Source organism: Polyodon spathula, chromosome 9 (genome assembly GCF_017654505.1).
Source record: "Polyodon spathula isolate WHYD16114869_AA chromosome 9, ASM1765450v1, whole genome shotgun sequence".
Lineage (NCBI taxonomy): Eukaryota > Metazoa > Chordata > Actinopteri > Acipenseriformes > Polyodontidae > Polyodon > Polyodon spathula.
In genome coordinates, this window is record NC_054542.1 from 29,672,751 (window position 1) to 29,698,597 (window position 25,847).

The window sequence follows — 25,847 nt, forward strand, 5'->3', positions numbered from 1 at the left end:
TTGTACATTATCTTAGATTACTTAAAGACAGAAAAGCTATTACAGGATCAGTTTCAAACTTGTAAAGCCCTTTGATGGGACTAAATACCCCTAAGGTGCGTCACAAAATGAATAAAACACACAATTCAGGATATGCATACTGTACATGAGGTTTCATATTTCAAGGATACTTTTTTATATACAAGATATTTCTCTTTAGACTTGTAACAATACACTAATGGTTCACAATACATGTTATGGTCCTGAAGGTTTACTTGACAAAAATGTAATTAGATGGGGATTTCATACTGTGTATAAGTCGCACTTATTCTTCATTCAAGAACTACAGTGCTATGAGCTATGTTGTGCTTTTGGTCTTGAATCACAGTACAGAGGATACATACCTCTATAACGATATGATACATCATGTAGCCTAACAATTCACTTGTTGTACTTCAAGTGCCACCTTTAAACACCCAATCATAAAACTATAATAAATGAAGTGTACAAATGTTTTTCACTTTAGCATTTCACATGGGTCTTTTTATGTTTCATATGCTTTTTCTTGTAGTAATTGAATGTGTTCATCTCTCTTGCTTTATAGATCAAAAAGATATTAAAAAGGAAAAGACAGGAAAGAGTTATTCTTCAACAAGTCCCTCCCAGAACAAAGGTACCAGTAGGACTTGCTACTTCCAACAAAAGTTACAGACATCAAAATTAAAAGAGAGTTGAACCGGAGAAGCAAATGTTGGGTACCGTCCCAAATAATTTCATAAAGTGACTTGGGGCGCCCTCTGCTGTCAGAATCGAATTGCTGCATCCCAGATTGCAACAGTTCAACACAGGGCCATCCTGTAACATTTTATACCAAGAAACTTTTTACTGTAAAAAAAAAAAAAAAAAAAAAAAAAATCTGAATGATTATGCTTGGATTTGTTTATAAACACTGAAACCATTACAAGCTATTACTTGCTTAGTAGTCAGATTATTTTAAGTTGTTTTATAACATTAACATATTACTTTTAAAAACTATGAGGACCCTGGACTGGCTTTAAAAATGACAGACAATAATCAATTGAAACTTGTCTAGCTCTTATGATTGGACAGACATTTCTTTGGAGTGTGGTTCAGGGGGTAAGGGTGATGGCTGATGGCGCTTTTTAAGCGACTCAAGGCGATACCTCTGGCTTTCCTTGTTCCTGCTCTTCTTTTCTAGCACCAGTCTCACCCTTAGAGGAAGAGAAGCTCACTTCCATCCACAGAGGCCTGGCAGTGCCAGTCTCACTGCATCGAGAGCAGTCCCCAGTGATTTTGGGGGAAACCCCTGGTTTCTTCCCTTTCTTCTTTACGTTCCCCATCAAGCTTCTTAAGCCTGGCAGCACTAGCTTCACTGTGATCTTAAGCACCTATTTCTGGGAAGCATTTTCTTTTAATTTGAAATATAAATTATATTCTGTACAAAAAACGTGGCTTTATATTTCAGGGCACAATATTCAACAGGAGCAATCAGTGGTTTGTGCAACAGGATCATTTCATAGCAGACACAAATGCTGTTTCCGATTGGCTGCACATTCAGAAGCGATTTAAAGCCTTTAATAAATTGAGGACTGTTAGACGGGGCTCGGGGAAACGCTCACAATCCTTCACAGTGCTCACCTAAATGTGTATTTTTCTTGTCTTTTTTTTAACACAATTATGATCTTTGTTTCAAACTTTTAAGCAAGTTAGTGTTTTCTTCTTTCCTGTGTACACTACCACACTGAAGCTAGAATCTACTTCAGTAAATCATAAAAGTCTGCTTTGTTACATCATTCATAAACAGCTTGTTGGCTTCACACTGTTAAACTGTCTTGTTTGTTTGTTTCCAGAAAGCTTCAGCTGGGATGAATACCTGAAGGAGACGGAAGCTACCCCATCTCCCTCGCATTGTTTTAAACAGGTCTGTTCCAATTTTAGTACCTTTGACTGAGAGTGTGCAGGATTATTGTGGGTTCACAAAAACATAATAAAGTAGTTGGATTGTGGTAACTCGCAGTTCTGCTGTGCTTTTGTTGCCCTGTACGAATACTGTAATAAATTGTGAACATTAAGACATAACTAATCATGAATCAAATGATCAAGGTGAGGAGTCATCAGGGAGGGTTTTTTTTCTCCGACAAGGGAGACTGTTGTTTGTAAGTACTTGAATTTGGGGAATTTTCTATGTATTAAACTCTGCATCTGCCTAGAAATGCAGCCTGATTCTGAACAGTGTTATTCAGCAACTCTTTCTGTAATTTGAAAATACAGAAAGAAATACAAAAACATTTTTTTTACAACACTGGTTTTACCAGGCCGCTTAGATTAGTTTAATGGCTTGATAGGTTATTTTTTGATAGGCATTATCTCCAGCCCAGTAACCCTTTAAAAGTTTAATGCTCACACCTTTTTTTTTTTTTTTTCTTCTAGTCTAGAAACCCACCTAGCAACGATTTCAAAATTGGTATGAAGCTAGAAGCACATGACCCCCGCAACTTCACCTCCGTGTGCATTGCCACCGTCATGGGCATCACGGGCGCCCGGCTGAGACTGCGGCTCGACGGCAGCGACAACAAGAATGACTTCTGGAGGCTGGTGGACTCCTCCGACATCCAGCCCATAGGGACCTGTGAGAAGAACGGAGACATGCTGCAGCCACCGCTCGGTGAGAACAACTCTGCACCTGATAACACAGCTTGAAAATCACACAGTCCTGGCTTTTACAACTAACTTCAGTGAATGATTAAATGATGAGGAGGCAGGAGTTGTACTGGGTATAAGTACATTTACATTTTATCTTCATTTTGTCTTTTGTTTCTGGCTAAGGACTGCCAAAGACAACACTACATTGAATATTGTGCCAGTCACCGTTCAGTAAACTGATTTTTGGTGGTACAATAGGAGTACAAATGCTGCTCCCAGTCTTTCAGCAAATTGATTGTGTGTAAAGTAGCCCTGCACTGAAACGGATTGCTCATTAAAACCTACTGCATATCTTTAAAAGGAGATGATTATCTCTTCAGGGATACCAAGATATTTAGTAAGTAAAGAAAATGCCTCTCTTATTCTGTATTTTGTGTTGATAATGTATATGCTGTGTTTTCAGTTTGAGGACACTGGAATCTTGAGATTCAATGCTGCTGTTTTATTGATTGATTTATTTTCTCTACCTTTTTAGTTCATGCACTCACAGCACCAAGTTAAGTAAATCTGCACTAATATCAAAGAGCACCTATCTAGAGGAACCACTAGGGGGTGCTGTGGCAACAAATAACAAGTTAGAGTATTGATGCTACAGTAAACAGGACGGGCTTCACTTCAAAGAACTAAATGAAGATACAGGACCGAACCAGCAAAAAAATCCCCTTAACAATTGGCAGTCTGATTTGAATTTTCATGAAACATACAAATATGTCTATCTATATTTATATATATATATATATATATGTATGTATTTTGTGTTCCCAGGTTTTCGAATGAATGCCTCCTCATGGCCAATGTTTCTGTTGAGGACATTAAGTGGAGCAGAAATGGCCCCTTCCACAGCTTTTAAAAAGGTAGCCAGCCACCCCCCCCCCGCCCCATACCAAATCTCTGAAGAAAGCCTTTGCTGGTTGCCTGCAATAATGCTTTTGGCCAGCATTTTTAAAACTGGACCTGTATCACTAACAGGCAAAGGCTTGTTGAAGTCGCACATTGTTTTAAATTGACTCAGTGTATTTTTTTAGAGGATGACGTCTTGCATACAAATACTGAGAAAAGCGTACAGTGTGGTGCGATTAATAACATGATGACTGAGGTCTGTTTGTAATGTGTCATTGCATACAGCTTCTACTGTGATTAGCTGAGTGATCCTATGCAGTCTGTAACAAAGACAGATCCATTTCTCAACCCTCCTTCCTTTTTTAGGAACCTCCCAGGCCCCCGCAGAACAGTTTCAAGTCTGGGATGAAGCTGGAAGCAGTGGACAGGAAGAACCCTTACTTGATTTGTCCAGCTACTATAGGCGACGTTAAAGGCGATGAAATATTTATCATGTTCGACGGCTGGAGAGGGGCATTTGACTACTGGTGCAAGTTCGACTCACGAGACATCTTTCCAGTTGGGTGGTGTTTCTTGACCAAGCACAGCTTGCAGCCTCCTGGCACCAGTGGTAAGCATTGCACAAGCCAAGGGCCCAACTTACATTTCAGTCAGAAGGGAATGTAAATTTTTTTTGGTTTTATTGTTCACATTGACTTGGAATTTGACTTAATGAGCCTGATTTTCCACTATGGGCAAGTTGCCCAGGTAATGCATTTACTATGGAGGAGGCAATTTGCCTGTGTTTTGTCAATAAGGGAAAATATGTTTGTGTACTTAATCAGTCCAAGAAAAATAGGATTGTCTATGTGTATGTTCATGACCCCAAGTTTAAATCAAAGTGTCACGTTAAATTATTATTTTTTTTTAATAAATAAAAATAATGGTAAAATGCTAAGTGTTCAGATATTATAAGTGTTAAAATAACAGATGAAATCCCTAGTTATAAAGCAGTCATGCGCCCTTCAAAATCACCAATGCAAATGAGAAGGATTGTGTATATTTCTATTTGCAAATCGTATATTTTACAATTCACACTGCACCTTAACTATTCTTGTGACAACACATGGCAGGTAAATTGGTACTGTTATAGCAACAGTTTTCCCTAATTAAAAGCACTGACCCTGAAGCAATATGAACAGTTAGCGGTGCCGCAGTAATTTTGATGCGTTTTTCTTGGATATTGTAAGTAGGCGAGGAATCTCTGTGGTTTTAGAGTGCTTTATAGTGTGTTGGCTGTTAGAGTTTGGTTTTAACAAGACTGAGTAACGAGAAGACATTACACTGAACCACAGTACATCTCCACTGACCACAAGCCAAGACTCAATCTGACATCATTACTGTTGGGGCACTTTGATCTGCTAGACCTAGTATGTACACAACTGTGTGTTGAATGGAAATATTAGTATCACTGAGGTTAACAAGTGTTCTGAAAAAAAAAAAAAAAAAAAAAAAACTATCTTGCCAAATTTCCACAGCCTTTTTTTTTTTTTTTTTTTTTTTTTTAGCACAGAGTGAAAGTGGTTGCACAAAGAACAAATTGTTGAATGCAAAACGATATTTTTTTCCATACATCTGCACCAAAATTGATTAACACCAGATCCAAGTTTTAAAATCCCTACATTTATATACAGTGTTGGAGAGTAACACACTACGTGTAATGCGTTCTTGTAATGTGAAAATAAAATTTTTTGAATGCAGTTCACTTATGATTATCAGCTTTTATAAGTACACGTATCATATAATGAAATATTAAGTATTTATAGACAAGTTTATACAGTTAAAAGCATAGATAATCATGGAAAACCTGGTTACAAGCAGGTGTACTCAAACTTTTGACTGGTACTGGATGGATGGATGGATAGATAGATAGATAGATTTGTCATTGAGTTTCATTTATCTTTCAGTATTTCTAATTTGTAACGCTAATTGTTGGTTTTTTCAGACAAGTAACAAACTATGGTAACAGATTACATTGTATGAGAAAAAATAGTGGAGTTTATTTTAGTTGCAAGAAAAAAAAAGGATGAAAGCCAATTCATAACATGCAAATCAGAAAAAGCTTCAACAGTGCAAGTCAAACCTTAGGTGTTGCCTACACATGCTTTTCATATCGTCTTGTTACAAAATGGCATCAGAAGAGGGAACAAATGGGTTTGATAGCTGGATCTTCAAAGAATATTTAGAGCTGCAATAAGGGCAGATATGTAAAAAGTCAGATAAATTAATCCTGTTAAATACCATTATACACAGCTGTAACAATTACTATATTCACACAATTATTGTTTTGAGATTCCGTTTTTATTAGGGTATCTGTCTGCAGTGTGGGTGCGTGCATTCGCTGCTGAGAGGCAGGCAGGCAATTGAGACGGAGGTTGAAGATGATACACCCGCAGGATTTATTTACATTTCAACACACTGAACAGCTCACGTGACACTACCAGCAATGGCAGCACACAAAACAGTGTACGTCCAACTTTGATGGGATCTACACTCTCTGTTCAGTAATAAAAGAATGGCTACTGACCCGGCTGTCATGAGGAGGCTTGCTCACTCTTCGGTGTCCAATCCAGGTTCTGGTTTAATTTCACTCACTCACACTTACTCGCGCACACTCACTCGCGTCAGTGAATTTCAGCTTCTTCAGCACAATTGGCTTTGATTTTTTGCATCAACCCTGAGGTGAATAATGGAACCTTTTTATACCTGGAACACACCTACCTGCAGTTTAGATTCCACACCTGGTAATCACATCCAGCAGGCAGAACTCTTTTTCGCTTTAAGGTAGCCATTTTGCATAATGCTGTATACGTGGGTGGCATTGCTGAAGAGCTTGATCATGGCGCATATGTGATGGACGGATACACTACAGGCAGCCCCCCACTATCAACTGATAGTGAAGCTAGAGATAAATGACAATTAATTAGTACAGAAATATGAAGTTATACTACAGCAGTGCCAATGTGTGGTACACCAACACAAAGTAATTACAGCTGGTAGAAAAAAAGCCACATATACAACAATTGGTTCTGCATTCTATCAAATAGGGGTTTCTTTTTATAATGAAAAAAGTGCCTGCTTTAGTTTTTTGTATTTGAGGAGGCTTGGTTGTAAAGCATGGTTTGTTTACTGGGTGGTGGTCATCTGTTTTTTGTGGTTACCATGACGAATTAAATAAGCATGGCCTAGCTGTGTTAAGTTATGGCTGGTTTTATGTTTATATTTTATGTCTTAATTGGGTAATATTTTCCAGTGTTTTAAATCAGCCGCAGCCTGAAGCCTTAAGATAGTTGCAAGAAGCTCATAACTCTCTTCTCGTAAACAGCAGCGTAATAATCTTTGATGGCTGGGTAGTGTAGTCTTTCAAGAGTAATGAGATTTAAGTGCCTGAAACTGTATTTGAAAGGACAGATGGTCATGTCAGAAGTAGCAAATGTAATACATTAGAGTATGTCTGTATTGTAATATAGTCTCATGTTTCTTTTGCAGCCTGGACAAGGGGCGCTAGACAGTGATGTAGTGACTGATTTGTCCTCACAGCAAGCAAAACAAATTCAAAGTGTGAAGCAGGCCCATCAGCCAGCTGTACTGTAATCTATTTTATTGTTCCCTATCATGGTTTCATATAGGAGTTTTTACAAACGAGAATGGAGACATTGCGGTGGATATGATTTTAATTTTCTATTTTCTAGGAGGTTTTTGGTTTAGAATGTTTCACATATGTTATTCATATATATATATATATATATATATATATATATAGAGAGAGAGAGAGAGAGAGAGAGAGAGAGAGAGAGAGAGAGAGAGAGAGAGAGAGAGAGAGAGAGAGAGAGAGAGAGAGAGAAAACTAATGTGATCCATCTGCATCTCCATCTATTTGCATTTCTTTCCATCTGATGATGCTGATATTCTTCTGCCAGGTGTTGATGGCTGAAGTGTAATGCTGGCTTCAGGGATCAGCTTATTTTGCCTCCCCAGTGCATCAGCATACATCACGACTGCAATGCTGGCTCCTGGGATCAACCACAGTGCGGCCTCCCCAGCGCATCAGCATGACAACCGTCTGGATTGAGCTAAGTAGGGCACATCTCTGAGGTCTTCAAGTGGGCACTTTCCATCCTCTGTGTTTTGTCGACTAGCCCACGGCACCTCAAGAGGGCTTGACAGTGATTCTGGTGTCCCATCATTACTGCCCTCAGTTCCCCACTCAGCTCAGCCCAGCTTACTTAACCGTACATCAGCATTGCTTTCTTTCTGTTGTGCTTGAGATCCCCAGCCAGAATCTTTCTAATTCAACCACAGCCAGTTGTTGCTCCTTTCTGCTGCTTCAGATAAGTTCTTCACTCTGCAACGCAACTCTTGGCCACTGAACCAGACATCTCTGAGAAACCGGGTTGCAGAGTGTGCCACAAATCCTCGACAACCCACCTCCACTGGGTAAACCCGGACTCTCCATCCTCGATGTTCTGCTTCAGCAGCTAGTTGAGCATACCAAAGTTTCTTCCTCTCATACTCCTCATCCACAGCATCCTCCCATGGCGCTGTTAACTCTACCAGATGAACAAAGTGTGCTGATCCCGACCACAAGACAGTGTCTAGTCGAAGGTTAGTGGTGGCAATCTCAGGTGGAAAAATAAACTGTTGACGAACATCTGCCAGCATTTTCCAGTCTCTAGCAGCTTCCAGTTGTCCTGGGTGAGGCTTGGCTTTAACATCTTTTCTTAGTGGTTGCTCTCCTGGACGGAGGAGTATTGTCTTTTGTGTGTAATGCTTTGAAGGAACTGGTGACAACTTATTGGTCAGGTTACGCTCTTCTTCCAATGCTAAGGCCAAACATCGCAGCACCTGGTCATGGTGCTAAGTAAACCATCCTTGGGTAAGACCCACCTTACATCCTGTCAAAATGTGCCTTAACGTTGCAGGTTATGAACACAAGGGAGATTAGGGATCCTCACCCACCCAGGTTTAGGTTCTGTGGGGATGGGAGAACATCATATGCTGATCTGATGAGGAAACTGATCCTGCTCTGTTCCATTGTCCATAGGTCTTGCCAGTCGATCTTGCATTGTTCCACACTCTCCCATCTCATCCATTCTCCCTGCTTGGCCTGGAAAACTGCCTTTACAAACCTCATTCTCTCCTGCATTTGCACCTCATGGACTACCAGCTTCCTCCGTTGAGCTGGGGTTGCCTGGTGCCATGTAGGAGGAGCTGAACTGAGACCAAGCCCCCCTCTTCTATGCTGAACTTCCCCCATAATATCACCGGGCAGCCTTAGTATCTTCCATGGCTTTCTTTGTTGCTCACTTTCTTCCAGTTTTCAACAGAGGTGCTGCCTCCCTTATGCATTTGTCATGTGAATCTATTAATGTCATTTCCAGTCGGACCTTGGTGCACTTAAACTCCTCGTTTAGAGCGGACACTGGTAGCTGCAGTATTCCTTTACCATAAAGTCCCACTCTGCTGAGGCAACGCGGAGCTCCCAACCATTTCTTGACCTACTGTGTGAATTGATTAAAACTTCCAGCTTCTCAACTGTTATCAAGGAAACCTTATACACAGTCAGTGGCCACAACAGCCTTGGCAGTAGACCAAACTGAAAGCACCAGAGTTTCAGTTTTCCCGGTAAAGTGCTGCTGTCTCTTCCACTGCTTGTTGACTAACTTCTCCCACACAAACTGTGTCCTTTAGATCCCTGTTGTACCATCTCCCAAGACTCTTCATTGGCTTCTCAGACACTGTTGATATTGCCTCACCATTAATGTAGAACCTTTTATCTGCTACTTTACCTTTAATTATAGAGATGCTCCTTGATTTAGTGAGCTTGAATTGCGTTTGTGCCCATTCGATGTTATTGGTTAATTTGCCCAATAACCGATTAGTGCAGGCTACTGTTGTAGTCATGGTTGTCATGTCATTGGTGGTAGTCGCAGTCCAGAAGCTAAGCGCTCTCCTCGCACTACCCATTTTGATGACCTAATAATTACTTCTATCGCCATGGTAAAAGCCAATGGAGAAATGGTGCATCCTGACATTATTCCAACTTCTAGGCATTGCCATGTAGTGCTGAATTCTGAAGTTGAAAAACTAAACTGCAAATCTCCAAAGTAGATTTTCACTAAATTTGTTATTGTCATCGGTATGCTGAAAAAATCAAATGCTGCCCAAAGAAGTTAATGTGGCACAGAACCATATGCATTAGCCAAATCCAGGAATGTCACATGGAGTGCTTTCCTCTCCTTTTTAGCTGATTGAATTTGTTGCCAGATTACGCTGATGTGTTCTAAGCATTCTGGGAAACTTGAAATGCCTGCTTTTTGCACTGAAGTGTCAATGAAACAGTTCTTTAATAGGTAAGTTGACAATTTCTGAGCAATAATGCTGAAGAAAATCTTGCCTTCTACGTTTAATAGGGAAATAGGGCAAAATTGACTGATGCTTGTAGAATCTTTTTCTTTTGGTATAAAGACTCCACCTGCTCGCCATTGTGCTAATGGTCCAGCCTGTTTTTCCCATGCCACTTTCATCAATTTCCACAGGATTCGTAGAACTCCAGAAGCACTCTTGTACACTCTGTATGGAACTCCATTAGGCCCTGGAGATGATGACGCCCTTTCTTTTTTCACAGCTTGCTCTACTTCTTTCCACTTAGGTGCACAGTCCTCCATTTGGTATTCAGGTGGATTGATAGGTGAAGTGTCTGAAGGAACTGACATAGGTCCCTGCCTGTTTGAATCTGCATGTGTTTCCTCCAAATATCTCTCCAGCTCAAACTTAGATGATTTTAGTGTGCCATTTTTCTCACTGGTGAATAACTTCTTTACAAATTTGAATGGATCTTTATAAAAGTTAGTTCTCGCATGATTTTTTTTTGTAGAGTCTCCGTAGGCACTCAGCTCTGCGCAATGTTGCAAGCTTATCTTTTATGACTCTTTGTAACAGAATGAGTCCCTCCTTTTGACTTTGTTCCTCTCTTCTCCATTGCTTCCTCAGCTGCCTCCTTTCTCTAACTAAGTGTTCAGTCTCCTGCTGCCATCAAGACTTTCCAGGAATACTTTATAATTTTTTCCTTCCTTTTTTTCAACTCCAAACCTCTCGCTTCCATATGCATAGGTATTGTCCCCAAATTTATCCAGCTTCTTTTCAAATGTTCCACTTAATCTTTACAACGCAAAACAGAGCTCCACGTTTACTCGGTGTGTGTGTGTGTATATATATGAAAAATGAAATCTGTCAAAAGCATGAATATCTTTTTGTTTACCCATTACCGATGCCTCTGTTAATACCGTGTGAATTCCTGATTGAAAGCTGTCTTTTTTTGCTTGGGTGAGTTCCAGGTATTTTTTTTTTTTTTTCGTGTGTGTCTTGGTACATTTTAATTTCCTCTTAAACTGTTTTCGGTGAACAAATGTTATGTTGTGTTGTTGAGGTACCAGTGATTTGTGACACTAAGCATCACATGTAATGAATTGAACTGTACATGGCAGACATTGGAGAAAGAAGACTGTTACTACTACGTTAAATGAACAATTGCCATTGCTGGATTGATGTAGAATATTTGTTTGTTCTTGTAAAGTTTACTTAAAGCTACACAACAACACTTTCTTTGATAAACGTTTAAGATGAAGCCAGCTACTTCATGAGTTAAACCAAGGAAAAGGTAAATGTAAAATAACAATAGTCATATCATTTTTCCCAGAAAATTGCAGCACCTTTCACTTGAACTTTATTTCAAGCATCAGTCTCCCCCTGAGAGTTTGCAGGTCATGACCTAAGCAGTTGTGAGGTCAGGAAAGGTTGGGGGTGGGTAAGACTCAGAAGAGATCAAAAGTAACAACAAAACTTGTATTTTCCACATTTTAGTCACATACCAATCACAGTTACCATCAACCACAATGATGGGCTGCTCACCTTACTGTTTCCCAAGTATACTGTACTATTTTTCTTGAGGGAGGGTGAGTAGGATTATGTAAAACTGGGGGGGGGGGGTCAAGCTTGTGATGTTATTGGTCAAAAAATGATGATTAGCCTGTGGTACAAAACTCTGGTTCATTTAATACAAGTTCCAGTGATTATCTACCTTGGAATAAACTAAAAGAGGGTTGTTCTAGTGTGGCAAATCATGCCAACGTGCGCTCACAAATGATTATGCTCACAGACCTACAGTTCTGTTATCTAGTGGGTGGGTTCTTGTGTAATTGTTTTGTTCCCTCAAAATTCTTAAGCTCCTTATTCATTTTCAAAAGTTATAACATACAAACCACCCAAAAAAACATAGCAAAACTATATGTGCACTGCAAGCTTGCACGTTTAGACATTTCAGATAACCAACTGTATGTGCACTGCAAGCTTGCACGTTTTAAACATTTCAAATAACCAACTGTATGTGTACTGCAAGCTTGCACGTTTTAAACATTTCAAATAACCAACTGTATGTGTACTGCAAGCTTGCACGTTTTAAACATTTCAAATAACTAGCTGTATGTGCACTGCAAGCTTGCACATTTTAAACATTTCAAATAACCAACTGTATGTGCACTGCAAGCTTGCACATTTTAAACATTTCAAATAACCAACTGTATGTGCACTGCAAGCTTGCACGTTTTAAACATTTAAAATAACCAACTGATTGGATGTCATCTTAGAGAAGGTTTTTTTTTTTAACCAAGGTTTATTTTAGGCTTGTTTTGGTATGTGATAAATAGTTTGAGAGTTCAGTTTCTTGTGCCATTTGTGTTTTTAACAGAAGAGCTGTAGCATTCCAGGTGGCTTCTATTTGTATCTCTTAATCTGACAGTATTGGTAATGTCCCCACATTGATCTACAGGAGTATGCTGCTTTTAAAGTAATTTAGCCAATTTGCAGTTTTTCATTTATAGCAGGATGCACAGTCTGACCGTGCAAAACATGGTCCTTGCATGTTCACTCACTCCATCCAATTTAGCTGTTATTTTGTTAATGACATTGACTAAATGTGGATCATATGTGGTGAGGTGTAACACAAAATGTGGAAAAATTGTCCCATTTCTGTTTTTTCATGATTTTTTTCTTCATTCATTCATTTTGCCTGTATTCATTGATAAACATAGTGACAACACAACATAGACACAAGAGTGGGGAAAGTAAAACCTTGCACAGCTAAACTTACCTTATTAGTACAAAAGCAGCTCAACTTAAACAGCTTCAACCCATTGACTTCTGACAAGCCCATTTGAAGAATGCAGCTTGGCTAAAAAGTAACTCAAAAGAAATCCTCTTACATGTAAATTCATGAAATCCTTTTGGGACCATGCTCTTGTTTTTTTTTTTTGTTTGTTTTTGTTTTTGTTTTTGTTTTGCCTTTTAACATTTAACATTTAACAAGAAATCATTTGAAATAAGCTGCTTGGAGGTGAGGGTTGTTTTAACCCCCCCCCCCCAAACCACAAACAGAAGAGTTTCTAGAGCAACCCTAGATGAAAATGATTAAATATATAGAAAAACAGAAAAGGAGAATCTCTTGTTATTTGCAGTGTAAAAGCTTGCTGTTTTCTGCATGTTTTCACTGCGGTGAACCAAACTGGTTGGAAAGGATGGCGGGGATGTGCAAGAGTGACAACAATATTGTTTAATTATGTGTTCTTTTTTCATGTATTTGCATGAAAATACCCATTCTTTCCAGCTTCTGTATCTTTCAGTCTTCAGCATTAAACACTCAGTGATAAATAAATAATAACTAAAAATAATATAACTTTTTACAACAGCCCTTGTGTTTACCAGAGTAAAAGCATAGCAAAGTGTAATAAAAATATGGAAAAGCATAGATAATCATTGTAAAGCCTAGAGAGGTGTGGTAAAGCAGATTGAAAAACATGTCAAACTATGGTAAATGCATAGCCATTGGTTAAAAGCATGGGTAAACTGCACTACACTGCAAACTGTAGTAACCTTTGTCTGGAAAGTAGCTACTACCAGAGCCTCTTAGAAAACATTGGTGCCTAGAGGCACTGCCAGGCACTTGGTGCAAGAGGATATCCTGGATTAATTAAATTTGAAAGCGTGTATAAGGGGTTGCATGGACTCTGGGGATAAAGCAATGCAATCTTAGATGTCATGCTGTTATGTCTTTGTGTGGTAAAAGGGATTTTTTTTGTTTTTTTTGTTTAGCAGCACAGTTAAGTTACCTGAAACACATTTTCTTCCACATTCTAAATCCAGGGTTAAACAAACAAATACAATGCATCACTCATTGTGCACATGCGTGGTGTGGTAGCTTTTATCCTGATCTCTCAAACATTTCAGGATCCCCTCTTTAATCTGCCAACTGCAATGTGCTAAATTAAGAGGTCAACCCATTTTTATGTGATTATTACAGGAATATTGGGGGACTGCTCTTTTTAAAAAGACCTTTCCTAGTCCATCATCACATAATGAAGACATTATCCTTTCAAATGTTTTAATCTATAACTAAATGGCTAGACATTTTTAGCTTTTCTAAGTACAATTTATTAAAGAAAGTTAGGGATGTTTTAAAATCTGTTTTAGTACCACTTCAAAGATATGTCACATCAGTATACACCTTTCTGAGTTCTGTGTGGCTCAGTAGGGTTAACACCAATTTTAATTATCATGCATAATCTCATATACTTATATACAATCTAAGCTTTTCTACTCATATAAGGACAAAATAAAACCAACTACATTTGGTAGATTTGGAACAATATTCGCATTTGAAATACATATTGCATAAGTGTGCCTATTGATTATCAGAGCCACAGTTTTTTGTACATAATATAAATAAGTCTTTACTTTTTACTACTGATTGGTTCTTTTAATCACAAATGATTAGGGAATTCAGCAGCCTGTCATTAGAATTTGTTAATCTAAGGGGTTGAACTGACTAAACCTGTGGAGAATTGCCCAGTGATTTGGGACAGCTTGATTGACCTAATCTCTGGTTATAGTTATTAAAATAAAGTAACTACCATTTCAGCATCTTTTTATTATATATTCAGAAGTTATTTTCAAAGCTTTAGACTTTGCAATTCTATGCCTAGTGTCAATGCATAGTTCAAATGCATCTGTATAAAACAAATTATAAGGTATAATAGGAATATATAATTTTTACTGTTGGTATCAAGGAAAAAAAAAAAAAAAGTAAATTGAGTAAATAATTTATAAAATATTTTTATATTTAATACAAAAAAGAAAGCCCCCCAAATGTGTTATTTTTAGATATTTTCAAAAAAACATTTTAAAAACTACAAATGGAAGGTATTTTGTGGAAAATGTATAAAAAAAGAGTGATATAAAAAGAGTCAATTAAAATAGACTATACATTTAAATTATGATTTTGTACCAGTCCGCTGGGGAATTAAAGGGACTCTCTTAGTTATTCTTTTTTGTTGCTGTCTAATGTACATGATTTAATCTCAGAAGGTTTGGGTTGATATTGTAAGTAATATTGCAAATCAAAAAAATAGAAATTGTAAAAGAAAAAGTAGTATTAATGTGTTCTTACTAGCAGAACTGATCAGGTAAAAGCTTTATATTTAAAAGTGAAATCTTTTTTTTCTTTGTGTGTCTTTTCAGTCATCGTACCTCCAGGGAGACGTTATTTGAACATACTTTTGAAGCTTTCTGCAAATGCTGTTATGCTATAGTGTTTCCTGCTTTTTGAAGTTGCTTTTTAGCGTGTTCCTCTGGGATTCTTGAATAGGCTCTAGTTACCATGCATATGCTCCTTGGGGGTACCTAAACCCCTCTGATGGAAACGACCAGGAGCCTCTTTGCCTCTCTCTTCCCTTTAGATTCTGTGACCCATTTTAACCTATTGCTCCCCACTGAATGCAGGGGAGGAGATAGAGAGAGCAGGTGACTGATGAGCACTGTCAATACAGACCTCAGATAATCTGCATATGAGCTCTGTGCTCCCACCCCCGCCCCCCTTCTTTACTCCAATGCAAATAGCCCATTGCACATTCACTGTTAACTTAAGCGCTGCTCTGTCAGCATGGCCTTTGTTGTTGGTTTGCTACTAGATTAAAAAAAAAGGAGAGAGAAGCTTAATCATTAGAGTAAGAAACTAGAGAGCAGTGCAGTGGGCTTCACTGAAACCCTGCTAAGGAACACATCCTAATTTCCACAAGGTGAGAATATTTACACTTTTTGATGCAAAAGTAAGCTTTTATTATTATTATTTGTTTTGGGGTTTTTTTGCACTGGGTGTGTGAATTGCTTTGTTTGGCCTCTGTAGGAAGCTCTCTTTTGTTTTTAATCTGAACTTTCTATTTGTAAACTTACTATGTGCATGAGTGGTTGCTGGTTCTTATTTGGTAATAATTAAACCACTGTGTACTGTGTGTTATGTTTAGATGTGTTTGTTTTTTGTAGTGCAAAGAGCCGTTGCAGGGAGTTTATTATTGAGTTCTTGTTGCTCTGAGACCTAATCTTTTTCTTTGTAATAGTGCAGATCTAAGCTGTTTTAGACTCTCATAATGCCAGCGTATAAAAGGCTAGTATGTAATAGAGGGAATTTTAGAAATGTTAAACGCTTTGAAATTAGAAATATTTTAATAGAATCTGTCTATTCAAAACAGCTTAAAGATGAAATAAATGTAAATTGCTGCAGTTTAGAGCTATACATACCAAATAGTTTGAGGTGTTAAGTAAAATGGAGTGAACTGTAGATGTCTAGTTATTAATACAGACCTGTTAATTAATGGTGCATTCTGAAAGATAGACACAAAACATGTGTATTCTAGATTGTTTTTAATATTCAGTGTTTTAATGTTATGGGTGCATAAATGAAATAAGTGTAAAGCAACTTTTTTTTAATTGTTTGCTAATTTACAAATGTAAACATGAAATTCACCATTCACAAAATGTGCTTTCGTTTTCAAAATATTATACATAACTTTGTTTTAAATGTATATGTTTCCAACAACATATTAAGCATTTTATGTTTACCAAAACATTTTTCAGGTAAACATCAGGTAATCGGATGTTGTCCGTTTCACTGAATAGCAGTAATATAAAAATTGAGAATGAACAGGAATTCTGTTGTGATGTGATGTTTTAATATGTCTGTTTTGGTTATTAATATTTAACTAAATATAAGTGTGAGTGTGATGTACATATTATAATTAATTAATTCAACAAGTATGAATGATAAAGAACGTTGAACATTATGCCTGGTGTTTAGTAGAACTGCAGATGGTGATGTATGTTTTGAATTCCTGTTGGGTAATATGAGAGTGACGTGTGATACAATAGCCAAATGAACTCAATCCACTCTACAAACATATGGATGTGATTTGCAATATGTTAAAGTATATTAGCAGCATCTGATGTAAATGAAAGTTAACAAGAATATCCAGAGAAATTTAAATATTTGAGAATGTAATGAGTTTTGAAAACTAGCCGGGTGTTTGTGGAAGATGCTGATCTCAGTCGAAGCATTTTTTTTGCCCACATGTAGGTCAAGAGGTCTGGCTGGGAATGAAGCCATCCTGATCAGCTCCATATGCCTCTTCAGTATCTTTTAAGCTTTTTCATTTAAAATTGCTTGCAAATGGAGGACTTTAGGTGGCGCTGGGGGCTAATCCACTAGCCTTTCACCTCTAAATACTGAGTTTGACTGCCTACCCACATTGAACATAAGAGCACACCAAATCTGGTACACAATTTGGCGTAATTTGTCTTGCTTAAAGTAGTGCTAGCCTTGGTTTGAAGATCCATTTTCTTATCTCTTTAACAGTTGGAATTTTGTCACTGGACCTGCTGAAGGTCTTTTTTGATAGTTATTTGCTTATAGTTTCTATTCCAATTTGGAATTTCCAGATATTTCAGAGAAACCGTTGCAGCTGCTTCCTGGTACCTAATTATTTCCTTGTAGTTCAGACGTACTTCAGTCATCTAGATGCAATGTGACCTACAGCGAAGATATCGGGATATAGCAGTGTACCTACAGCTGTCTGTGGGTCCTCTAGAATGTTGCTAAAAAGGGGAGCATTTTGTTTCTTTGGTTTATTTAAATATAATAAAGATGGTCATTCATAAAATTCACTCTTCTTTCCTCTTGCTTAGACAAGACCAGTTCATTTCGGAAGCAGTTGGTGGTTTGATTTTCACAAATGGGCATCATGTTCCATTGCAAATTTAAAACAAAACAAATTAAGCAGATTGAGTAAAAATAGAGATTTAATGTTTTGCACTGTAACAGCATCTTTCTTATACTGTACAGTATATTGAAAGATGATGCTTCTCGCAGATATTTTTTTTTCTAGTAGCATAAGCAACCTTGATTTAGTTTTTTCAAGGTTAATATTTGCCATACCTTGCTGGCACTCCAGCCAAACCCTTCAAATGCTTTTCAGTGTCAGCTCTTTTCAGAAAACCAGTCACATTATGCCATGAATCCTGGTCAGCAACGTCTCGACCTGCAAGCTATTTCTCTTCCATCGTTTTTGTTGAAGTTCTAAAAAGAAAAACAGTGCTGCTCATGCGCGTGTGCTGCTTCTGTTTGTGTTTCGCAACAGCACACTAGTAACGTATTTTTAGAATAGTGGTGTGCCTGTAGAACTGCCACTTTGCGCTCTTTTTTGCGTGTTATGTATAGGAGCGCAGTGTTTGTGATGGTTCAAGGCGAAGGAAAGATAATAATCCAACCAGGACTGTAAAGGCTAGTTTCCGTGAGTGCAGAGCTAGCAGAGACGGTTCTGCCTGGGGATCCCCAAGGGAGGGGGATTTCAAACTCATTAGTAACCATTATGAATAGGGGGAGGTGCGACCAGAAACAAAAGGATAAAGTGCACTTAGCAGTACAGGGGCCCTTTTCATTGAGATGGAGATAGAGAAGGGGGAATTCCTAAATATTGAATCCTCTAATTTCAGATAAAAATTTGTTTTTGTTGTTTGTATTAGAGAAGAGAGTCGTAGACCTAGTGTTTTTTTTTTAAGTTAATTTAAATGTTTGAGTATTTTTGTTTTAGCAGATTTTGTTCTAAATATTGCTTTTTTGTATCATTTTGAATTTTGGGTCATTTAAATGTAGAGCAATATCCTTTCTTTTTTATATGCTTCTCTCTCTGTTTGCTGTAGTGCACAGGCCTAATTTAAGTAAACAAGCAAACATGCATCTTCTGGTCGCCTCCTAAGCCCCTCACCCAGCCCTGAATTAATACTTCACTTTCCATTGAATAACTTGCTCTTTTGTTCTTGTAAACTATCAGAAAAAAAGATGAACAAGTGCTTTATGCAGTGCAGTGATCAAAGGTCACATCCTTGAAATATGCCAGTTGCACAATGGCACTATTATAAAGCAAGAACAAGGTATGAAGTCCCCAGTCTGCATTATATTGCTGTGGCCTAAGGAGCTTGTTGCTGTTTTGACTTTTTTTGTATGTCCATATTTCAGTTTAAGGTTTAAAAAAAGATATCTTCTGGATGTGGTTCATTTAAAGGATACTTCTAAATCTGTTCTGTGGTTAGCATTAAACATAAAGCGAGTTATGAGTGCTTGAATTATGCTGATGTTGGAATGCAAAGAATTGCCAAGGCCCTTATTTGCCAAGGTCTTGGTGTTGTTTAGTAGAATATATATATATATATATATATATATATATATATATATATATATATATATATATATATATATATATATATATATATATATATATATTAATGTTAGTGTGTATGGTCTTGAGAGAATATAAAACCCCAATTTAGCAGCTAGTGACCTTGGGCAGTTGCCTTTTTTTTCTTTTGACTTGTCAGTTGTTGAAATAGAAAGCTGGTCGATGTTGAGATGTGCATCTCATTGAGTTTAATTCCATTATGTTTATTTCAGTCACTATTCCAAAGAGTGTCCCGACACCCATTTCCACCTCTTCCAAACCCACCAGACGGTCCATGCAGTCGCTGCAGAAAGCCGCCCCCCTGCCACCCCTGCCTGTCAGGAAGGGAGTCCGGGGGCGACGGCCCAAAAGCCAAACCATCGCCTTACTGAAAGCAGCAGCAGCCGCAGCAGCAGCCGTCGCTACAGCAGTAGAACAGAAAAGCACAGCAGCCAAAACTACCTCCAACACAGACGCTCCAAAACCCAAAAAGAAGGGCCCAAAGCCTGGGAGCAAGGTACGTCAATAATTTGACTTCATGTTTGCTTGCTTAAATTCTTGTACACTCCAGGATCACAAGTTTGCTACTCTAGATGTGTGTATTCTTTGAATATAGATGTCTTTTAATTAAAAGGCCTTGGGTTTGCTAGTAACACGCCTTCTAATAAACTAGAAAAGAGTCATATAAAAATTTGTTAAATAAGAGTGTGTTAATTTATGTGTAACCTTTAAATATGGTGTTTTTATTTATTTTTTCATCTGACAATTTTATGTTCTTTGTTTCTCAGAGGAAGCCTAGAGTAGTCCAGAGCTCAATCTTAATTGCGGCTCCTGCAGCAGCTTTGGAAGCTAAATTCAACAGCACTCCGGTACCAAAGGATGGGCCCAATCACCTCAATACAAACCCAGCTGTCGTATCCACAGGTAAAGTTGAAATTTGGTTATGCATTATGCAAAAGTTGCACAATGACAGTGTTATACAGTAAGAGCGCTCTATAGCATTGTCAAGTTTCGTATTATTGCAGCTGAGTATTGTTTGAGTAGCCTGTTGTTGTTTTTCATGTCTTGTCCACGAATCAGGCAAAGGTGTGCTGCCCCTATATATATATATATATATATATATATATATATATATATATATATATATATATATAGACACACAAACACACAGTCAACCTTGGTTAACATGACACCCACGGGGATGCCGTTTAGTGTTGACTTATCCGAGGTGGCGAGTTATTCATGGATGCACATGAGCCATGACATTAACATGCATATAAGTAAAAGAACTTCGACGTTTACAATATTTATTTTTAGTTAAATGTCCTTATGAAAACAGTTGAAAGAACTGTATTAATCAATTACATTATACCGTACAAACTCGGTATAACTCGTACAGTTTGATTGAAATAAGAAAAAAATAAACTACAGCTTTATTTTTATGAAACAATTCAACCAAAAAAATACTTTTAGGTATTGGCTTGTACTGTCTAATTTGACTGCTTAAATAGCAAAAGTTAACAAATGTACAGTATGCATAATTAACTTGGTTGATTTTAGAAATCAAACATTGTCGATTGTTTCACATGTAAAAACATGTGCTTTGAAAGTTCTGCTGACAAGCTTGTTATCCTGAATAACCTGAGCTTTAAAGCCAATTGAATGAGAACTACATTTTCGCTTTACACTCATTGTGAACTTATACTGTAACCAGCTGCAGTTGGTAGTTTTGAATAGATGAATGAACAGTCTGTTTCCAGTCAGAGGTCAGACACGTGAAATTATGGTGTTGAGTTATCCCCTAGTCTCCATAGTTGTATCACTTTGGTACCAGTAATAAGTGTCGGGTTTCGATTAAACCGTTAAAAAATAACGAATTACGAATGAAAAAATTAAGAGGCAGGGTGCATATATTTTATGTAGAGAAAATCTGGGACCAAGACTTGGCGACCAGTCCAGTTAACTGAGGCTGATATACAGTGCCTATAAAAAGCCTACACCCCCTTGAACTTTTTTCACATTTTGTTGTGTCAGTGCCTCAGAGTTTCATGCAGTTAAATGAGGATTTTTTTTCTACACACCATACTCCACACTGTTAAGGGGAAAACATTTTTTTTTGAAAAAAATGACAATATATATATATATATATAGATATATTATCATATATATATATATATATATATATATATATATATATATATATATATATTAAAAATACAAAACTGAAAGATCATAATTGGATAAGTCTGCACTCCCCCTGAGTTAATACTTGGTGGAAGCACCTTTGGCAGCAATTACAGCTGTGTCTGTTGGGCTAGGTCTCTACAAACTTTGCACACCTATATTTGGTGATATTTGACCATTCTTCTTTACAAAACTGTTCAAGCTCTGTCAAGTTCCTTGGGGAGTGTTGATGGACAGCAATCTTCAAGTCATGCCACAAGTTTTCGATTGGATTTAGGCTTGGGCTCTGACTGGGCCACTCAATGACATTTTGTAGCTTTGGCTGTGTGCTTTGGGTCGTTGTCATGCTTTCTTGCAGAGGGCAGCAGGTTTCTCTGTACTTTGCTCCATTAATTTTCCACTTCTATCCTTACAAGTGCCCCAGTCCCTGCCGATGAGAAACGTCTCCATAACATGATACTGCCACCACCATGCTTCACAGTTTGGATGGTTTTCTTTGGGTGATGCGCTGTGCTGGGTTTGTGCCAAATATAACGATTTGTATTTAGGTCAAAAAGTTACATTTTAGTTTCGTCAGACCACAAAACTTTTTGCCACATGGCTACAGAATCGTCATGGCTTCCTCCTTCCCACCCTACTATGCAAGCCAGATTTGTGGAGTGCTTGGGATATTGTTGTCACATGCACACTTTGACCAGTCTTGGCCATAAAAGCCTGTAGCTCTTACAAAGTTGCCACAGGCCTCTTGGTAGCCTCTCTGATCAGTCTCCTTCTTGCTCGGTCATCCAGTTTGGAGGAACAACCTGATTTAGACAGGGTCTTGGTGGTGTCATACACCTTCCTCTTCTTAATAATCGTCTTAACTGTGCTCCAAGGGATATTCAGCGCCTTTGATATTTTTTTATACCCATCCCCTGATCTGTGCCTTTCAACAACTTTGTCCCAGAGCTCTTTTGAAAGCGCCTTGGTGCTCATGGTTGAGTCTTTAATTTGAAATGTACTACCCAGCAGAGGGAACCTACAGGAACTGCTGCATTTATCCTGAAATCATGTGAATAACTACAGTTTAACACAGGTGGAGGCCACTTAACTTGGTGTGTGATTTTGAAGGCGATTGGTTACATCTGAGCTAATTTAGGAGGGGGTGGACACTTATCCAACCAAGCTATTTCAGTTTTTATTTTTAAATAAATTTTCTACAAATTTCTAGAATATTTTTTTCACTTAAAAGTTGTGGGGTAGGATGCATAGATAAATAATAATAAAAAAACAATTATTTTAATGCATTTTAATTCCAGGCTATAAGGCAACAAAAGGTGAACATTTTGAAAAGGGGTGTAGACTTTCTATATATGTGTGTGTGTGTGTGAATATATATATATATATATATATATATATATATATATATATATATATATATATATATATATATATATATATATACATTTTCAAACCAACCTGATAATCGGTGCACATTTTAATAAAAAGGAATGATTTTTCAGCAGCTGTCCTGCATATTAGTAATAAAAAAAAATCAAAAGAATCTAAAACTAATGCAAAAAAAGCCCAGTGGTAATTTTTGGTCTTTTTTAAAAGCTTTTTTTATTACTTTTTTTTATTTTAGTAAATGTAACACATTTTCACAGAACAACCATTCTTTTGGGCCAGTCATATAGCTGGCTTCCTGTACTTCTGCATCTAGCAGAACCAGAGGCACCAAAGAGATTAAGCAGTTTGGAATCTTGTTAGAGGTACCCAAGAATACTGGCTTTTGACAAGTTGCTTAACATGCTGTTGTAGTCAGAAATCAGAGAAAGTAATTCCGCATAATTACCTCTATTTGAGGAATTGGTGCCTTCATCATGCCCTCTGAATGCCAGTTCTTGCTTGCCAGGGTAAACAACAAAATCAATCAAGCGTTTAAGAACCTCACAATGATTTTTTTCTTACTTGCACATTGGGATGTATTGTATCCCTATTTTTCAGCTTATCCAGTTGAACATCAATCTGGGTTTGTCCAAAAGTTTTGAGTGTAAAAGTGGCTCGTAAGTGACTTTGATAACGCTCATGTTTTTGTGCTGACTTTGTTAGACGTCCTAGATTGCTGTAGCCAGTACTGATCCAGATCACCCTTTCGGTATTGGACAAAAGACAGTTCCAGCAGTATATATTTTTTTAATTGACAGCTACTTGTAAGACATGGATATTTCATGTTGGAAGTGGCAAGTATATCCCTTCCCTTCCTGTGTCAGTTCGGGTATTTGTGGCGTCTCCGATGACATTTTTTATTATTATTATTTGTAAAAAGCAATTTGAAATATTGCTTCAAAGTTCTCAATGTAATTCTCAAACGGTCTCTATAATAAGCAAAATCGCACAAAATTAATCTATTCTTGCACCCTTACCCTAGTACATTTATGCCCCGCCTCTGCTCACTAATGATTGGACAGCTGCAAATCCAGGGCAGCTATTTAATTTTCCCATTGGTTGAAGTCCCAGTTATGTCTCTCCTCTGCTCAGTCATGATAGGACATCTGCATAATAAGGGGCAGATCGTTGACTCTCCCATTGGTTAAACCTACTAAAGACCTTTAATTGTTTATGTCCTGCTTCCACTCACTTATGATTGGACTGCCGCAGAGAAAATGCAGATCTTCTATTGGTTGCTTTTATTTTATATAAAAAAAATTCTGCACGATTCAAATTGTAAAAATCTTTAGTTGTTTAATTGGTCCTATTAATCTGTGGATAAAATATTAGTTAAGAATTAGCTTAACCCCATGAAATCAACTGTTAGTATTTCCTGTAACATTTTATCAGTATAGCAACCTTTCCTTGAACATCGTTTTGGGACTGAAACTTCTGTGGCTAATATTAAAAAAAATATATATATTACCAGTTTCTTTTGCAAACATTATTTTAAATTATCATGTTATTTTAAAGCTGGAAAACATTTGCTGCTTCAGTATGGGCTTTTAACAAATACATACAGACTTTAGCAAAAGTATTACTTTATCCCTAACTAGACAAATGGCTGCATGCAGACTTATTATTATTTTCTCTGTTTTCTAAAACCACGTGCAGAAAGAAGGTCAAAGTTTGCACATGTGCAGTACGCTGTCGGAATAAGTTTTCCGAAAAGTGTGTTTACGTGATATACATTTTGCTAGTTTTTCTGAATTCAGTTGGAAAATTTCTAGGTGCTGTTTTCCGAAAACTGACTTTCAAAATATTACGATACATTTTCCAAAAACTGTGTTTAGATGACTCTTGATATCGAAATTATTTTTCCGAAAAATATCGGAATTCTTATGCTCATATAAATGCAGTGAATGAGAAAGTTTGAAATATACTGCAGTTCCATATACAAACACATCACGTCCTGACTCCATGGAATCTGTTGTTCAGCGCATCATTACATATGTTTGTGTTCTGATGTTCACTAACCTAAATATAAAAACAATTTATACAATTTTGAAGTTGTTGCAGGAATAGCCATTTTGGCTTGAAATGGGAAAGGACATCCCCAAGCTAAAACTGAGGCAGTTAAATTACATGTGTTACCAATTTGGCTTGAACCACAATGGTAACTAAACCATTTCTGTTTGGACATACTTACCATGTAGAAAAACAAAAACAAAAAAAAAAAACATAATGGCATTTTTAAAGCAGCCTTCAAATCTGTCACTACTTGCTGGTTATTGACCAATGAACTTATCTAGAAGAGTAATCATGGCTTTTTTTGTCTGTGTGTGTGTGCTATCAGTGTGTGTTTATGTGAACAAGCATGGGAACTGCGGGCCACACCTGGACAGGAAGCAGGTCCAACAACTATCAGATCACTTCGGGCCTGGTCCAGTCAACATAGTGCTGCAGCAGGCCGTGCAGGCCTGTGTGGACTGTGCCTACCAGCCCAAAATTGTCTTTAACTTCCTCAAGACGGGACAGCACGGCGGTGAGGTCATAACAGGTACTGCTGCTCGTGTACAAAAAAACACTGTTCCCATTCCTGTGCCTGTTCCTTTATGTGATGTATGAAATATTTATGGGTTTTCCTGATGTGACTCTAACCTCTTTGTGTACAGTTCTGTTTTGACACAATAGGTATAAAAAATTTGAATTTGCTTTGAGAATAAAATCGGTATAATCTTTGCACAGGAATAAAAGCTTGATGGGAAGTGACAAATTGAGCACAAACCCCATTTTTAAATCCGTAAGTCTTACATCCTCGTAGGTGGTAACCACATGGGGTTGCTGCCAGCCAGCTCAGACCCGTACAGCCATCTGTCATGCCCCTGCTGGTGGGATCTGTTTGTCTTTACCAGTTGAGGCTCTCTTTTATGATGACAAACCCTATGTTTGAGTATTAAATACTGATTTTACAGGCTTGTAGTAGTAGTAGTAATAATAATAATAATAATAATAATACATTTGACAATAATATTCATTTTACTCGCATATAACATAAACATAAGGGTCTTTGGA

At 37.6% G+C, this 25,847-nt stretch overlaps 1 protein-coding gene across 5 annotated transcripts in view; it reads left to right on the top strand.

The window, feature by feature from the left end:
- The window catches only part of scml2 (Scm polycomb group protein like 2), a 60,116-nt gene that overhangs the window by 28,989 nt on the left and 5,280 nt on the right, over positions 1 to 25,847 (top strand). For 3 of the 5 annotated variants that reach the window (XM_041259134.1, XM_041259135.1, XM_041259137.1), the window contains exons 3-10: positions 584 to 652; positions 1,851 to 1,921; positions 2,431 to 2,665; positions 3,469 to 3,557; positions 3,910 to 4,153; positions 19,412 to 19,695; positions 19,967 to 20,102; positions 25,129 to 25,332. In XM_041259134.1, coding sequence (XP_041115068.1) covers positions 584 to 652; positions 1,851 to 1,921; positions 2,431 to 2,665; positions 3,469 to 3,557; positions 3,910 to 4,153; positions 19,412 to 19,695; positions 19,967 to 20,102; positions 25,129 to 25,332 — 1,332 coding nt within the window. Of the gene's footprint in view, positions 1 to 583; positions 653 to 1,850; positions 1,922 to 2,430; positions 2,666 to 2,882; positions 3,041 to 3,468; positions 3,558 to 3,909; positions 4,154 to 19,411; positions 19,696 to 19,966; positions 20,103 to 25,128; positions 25,333 to 25,847 lie in introns of those variants that run through there. The other 2 variants (XM_041259136.1, XM_041259138.1) reach the window with 2 other exon arrangements.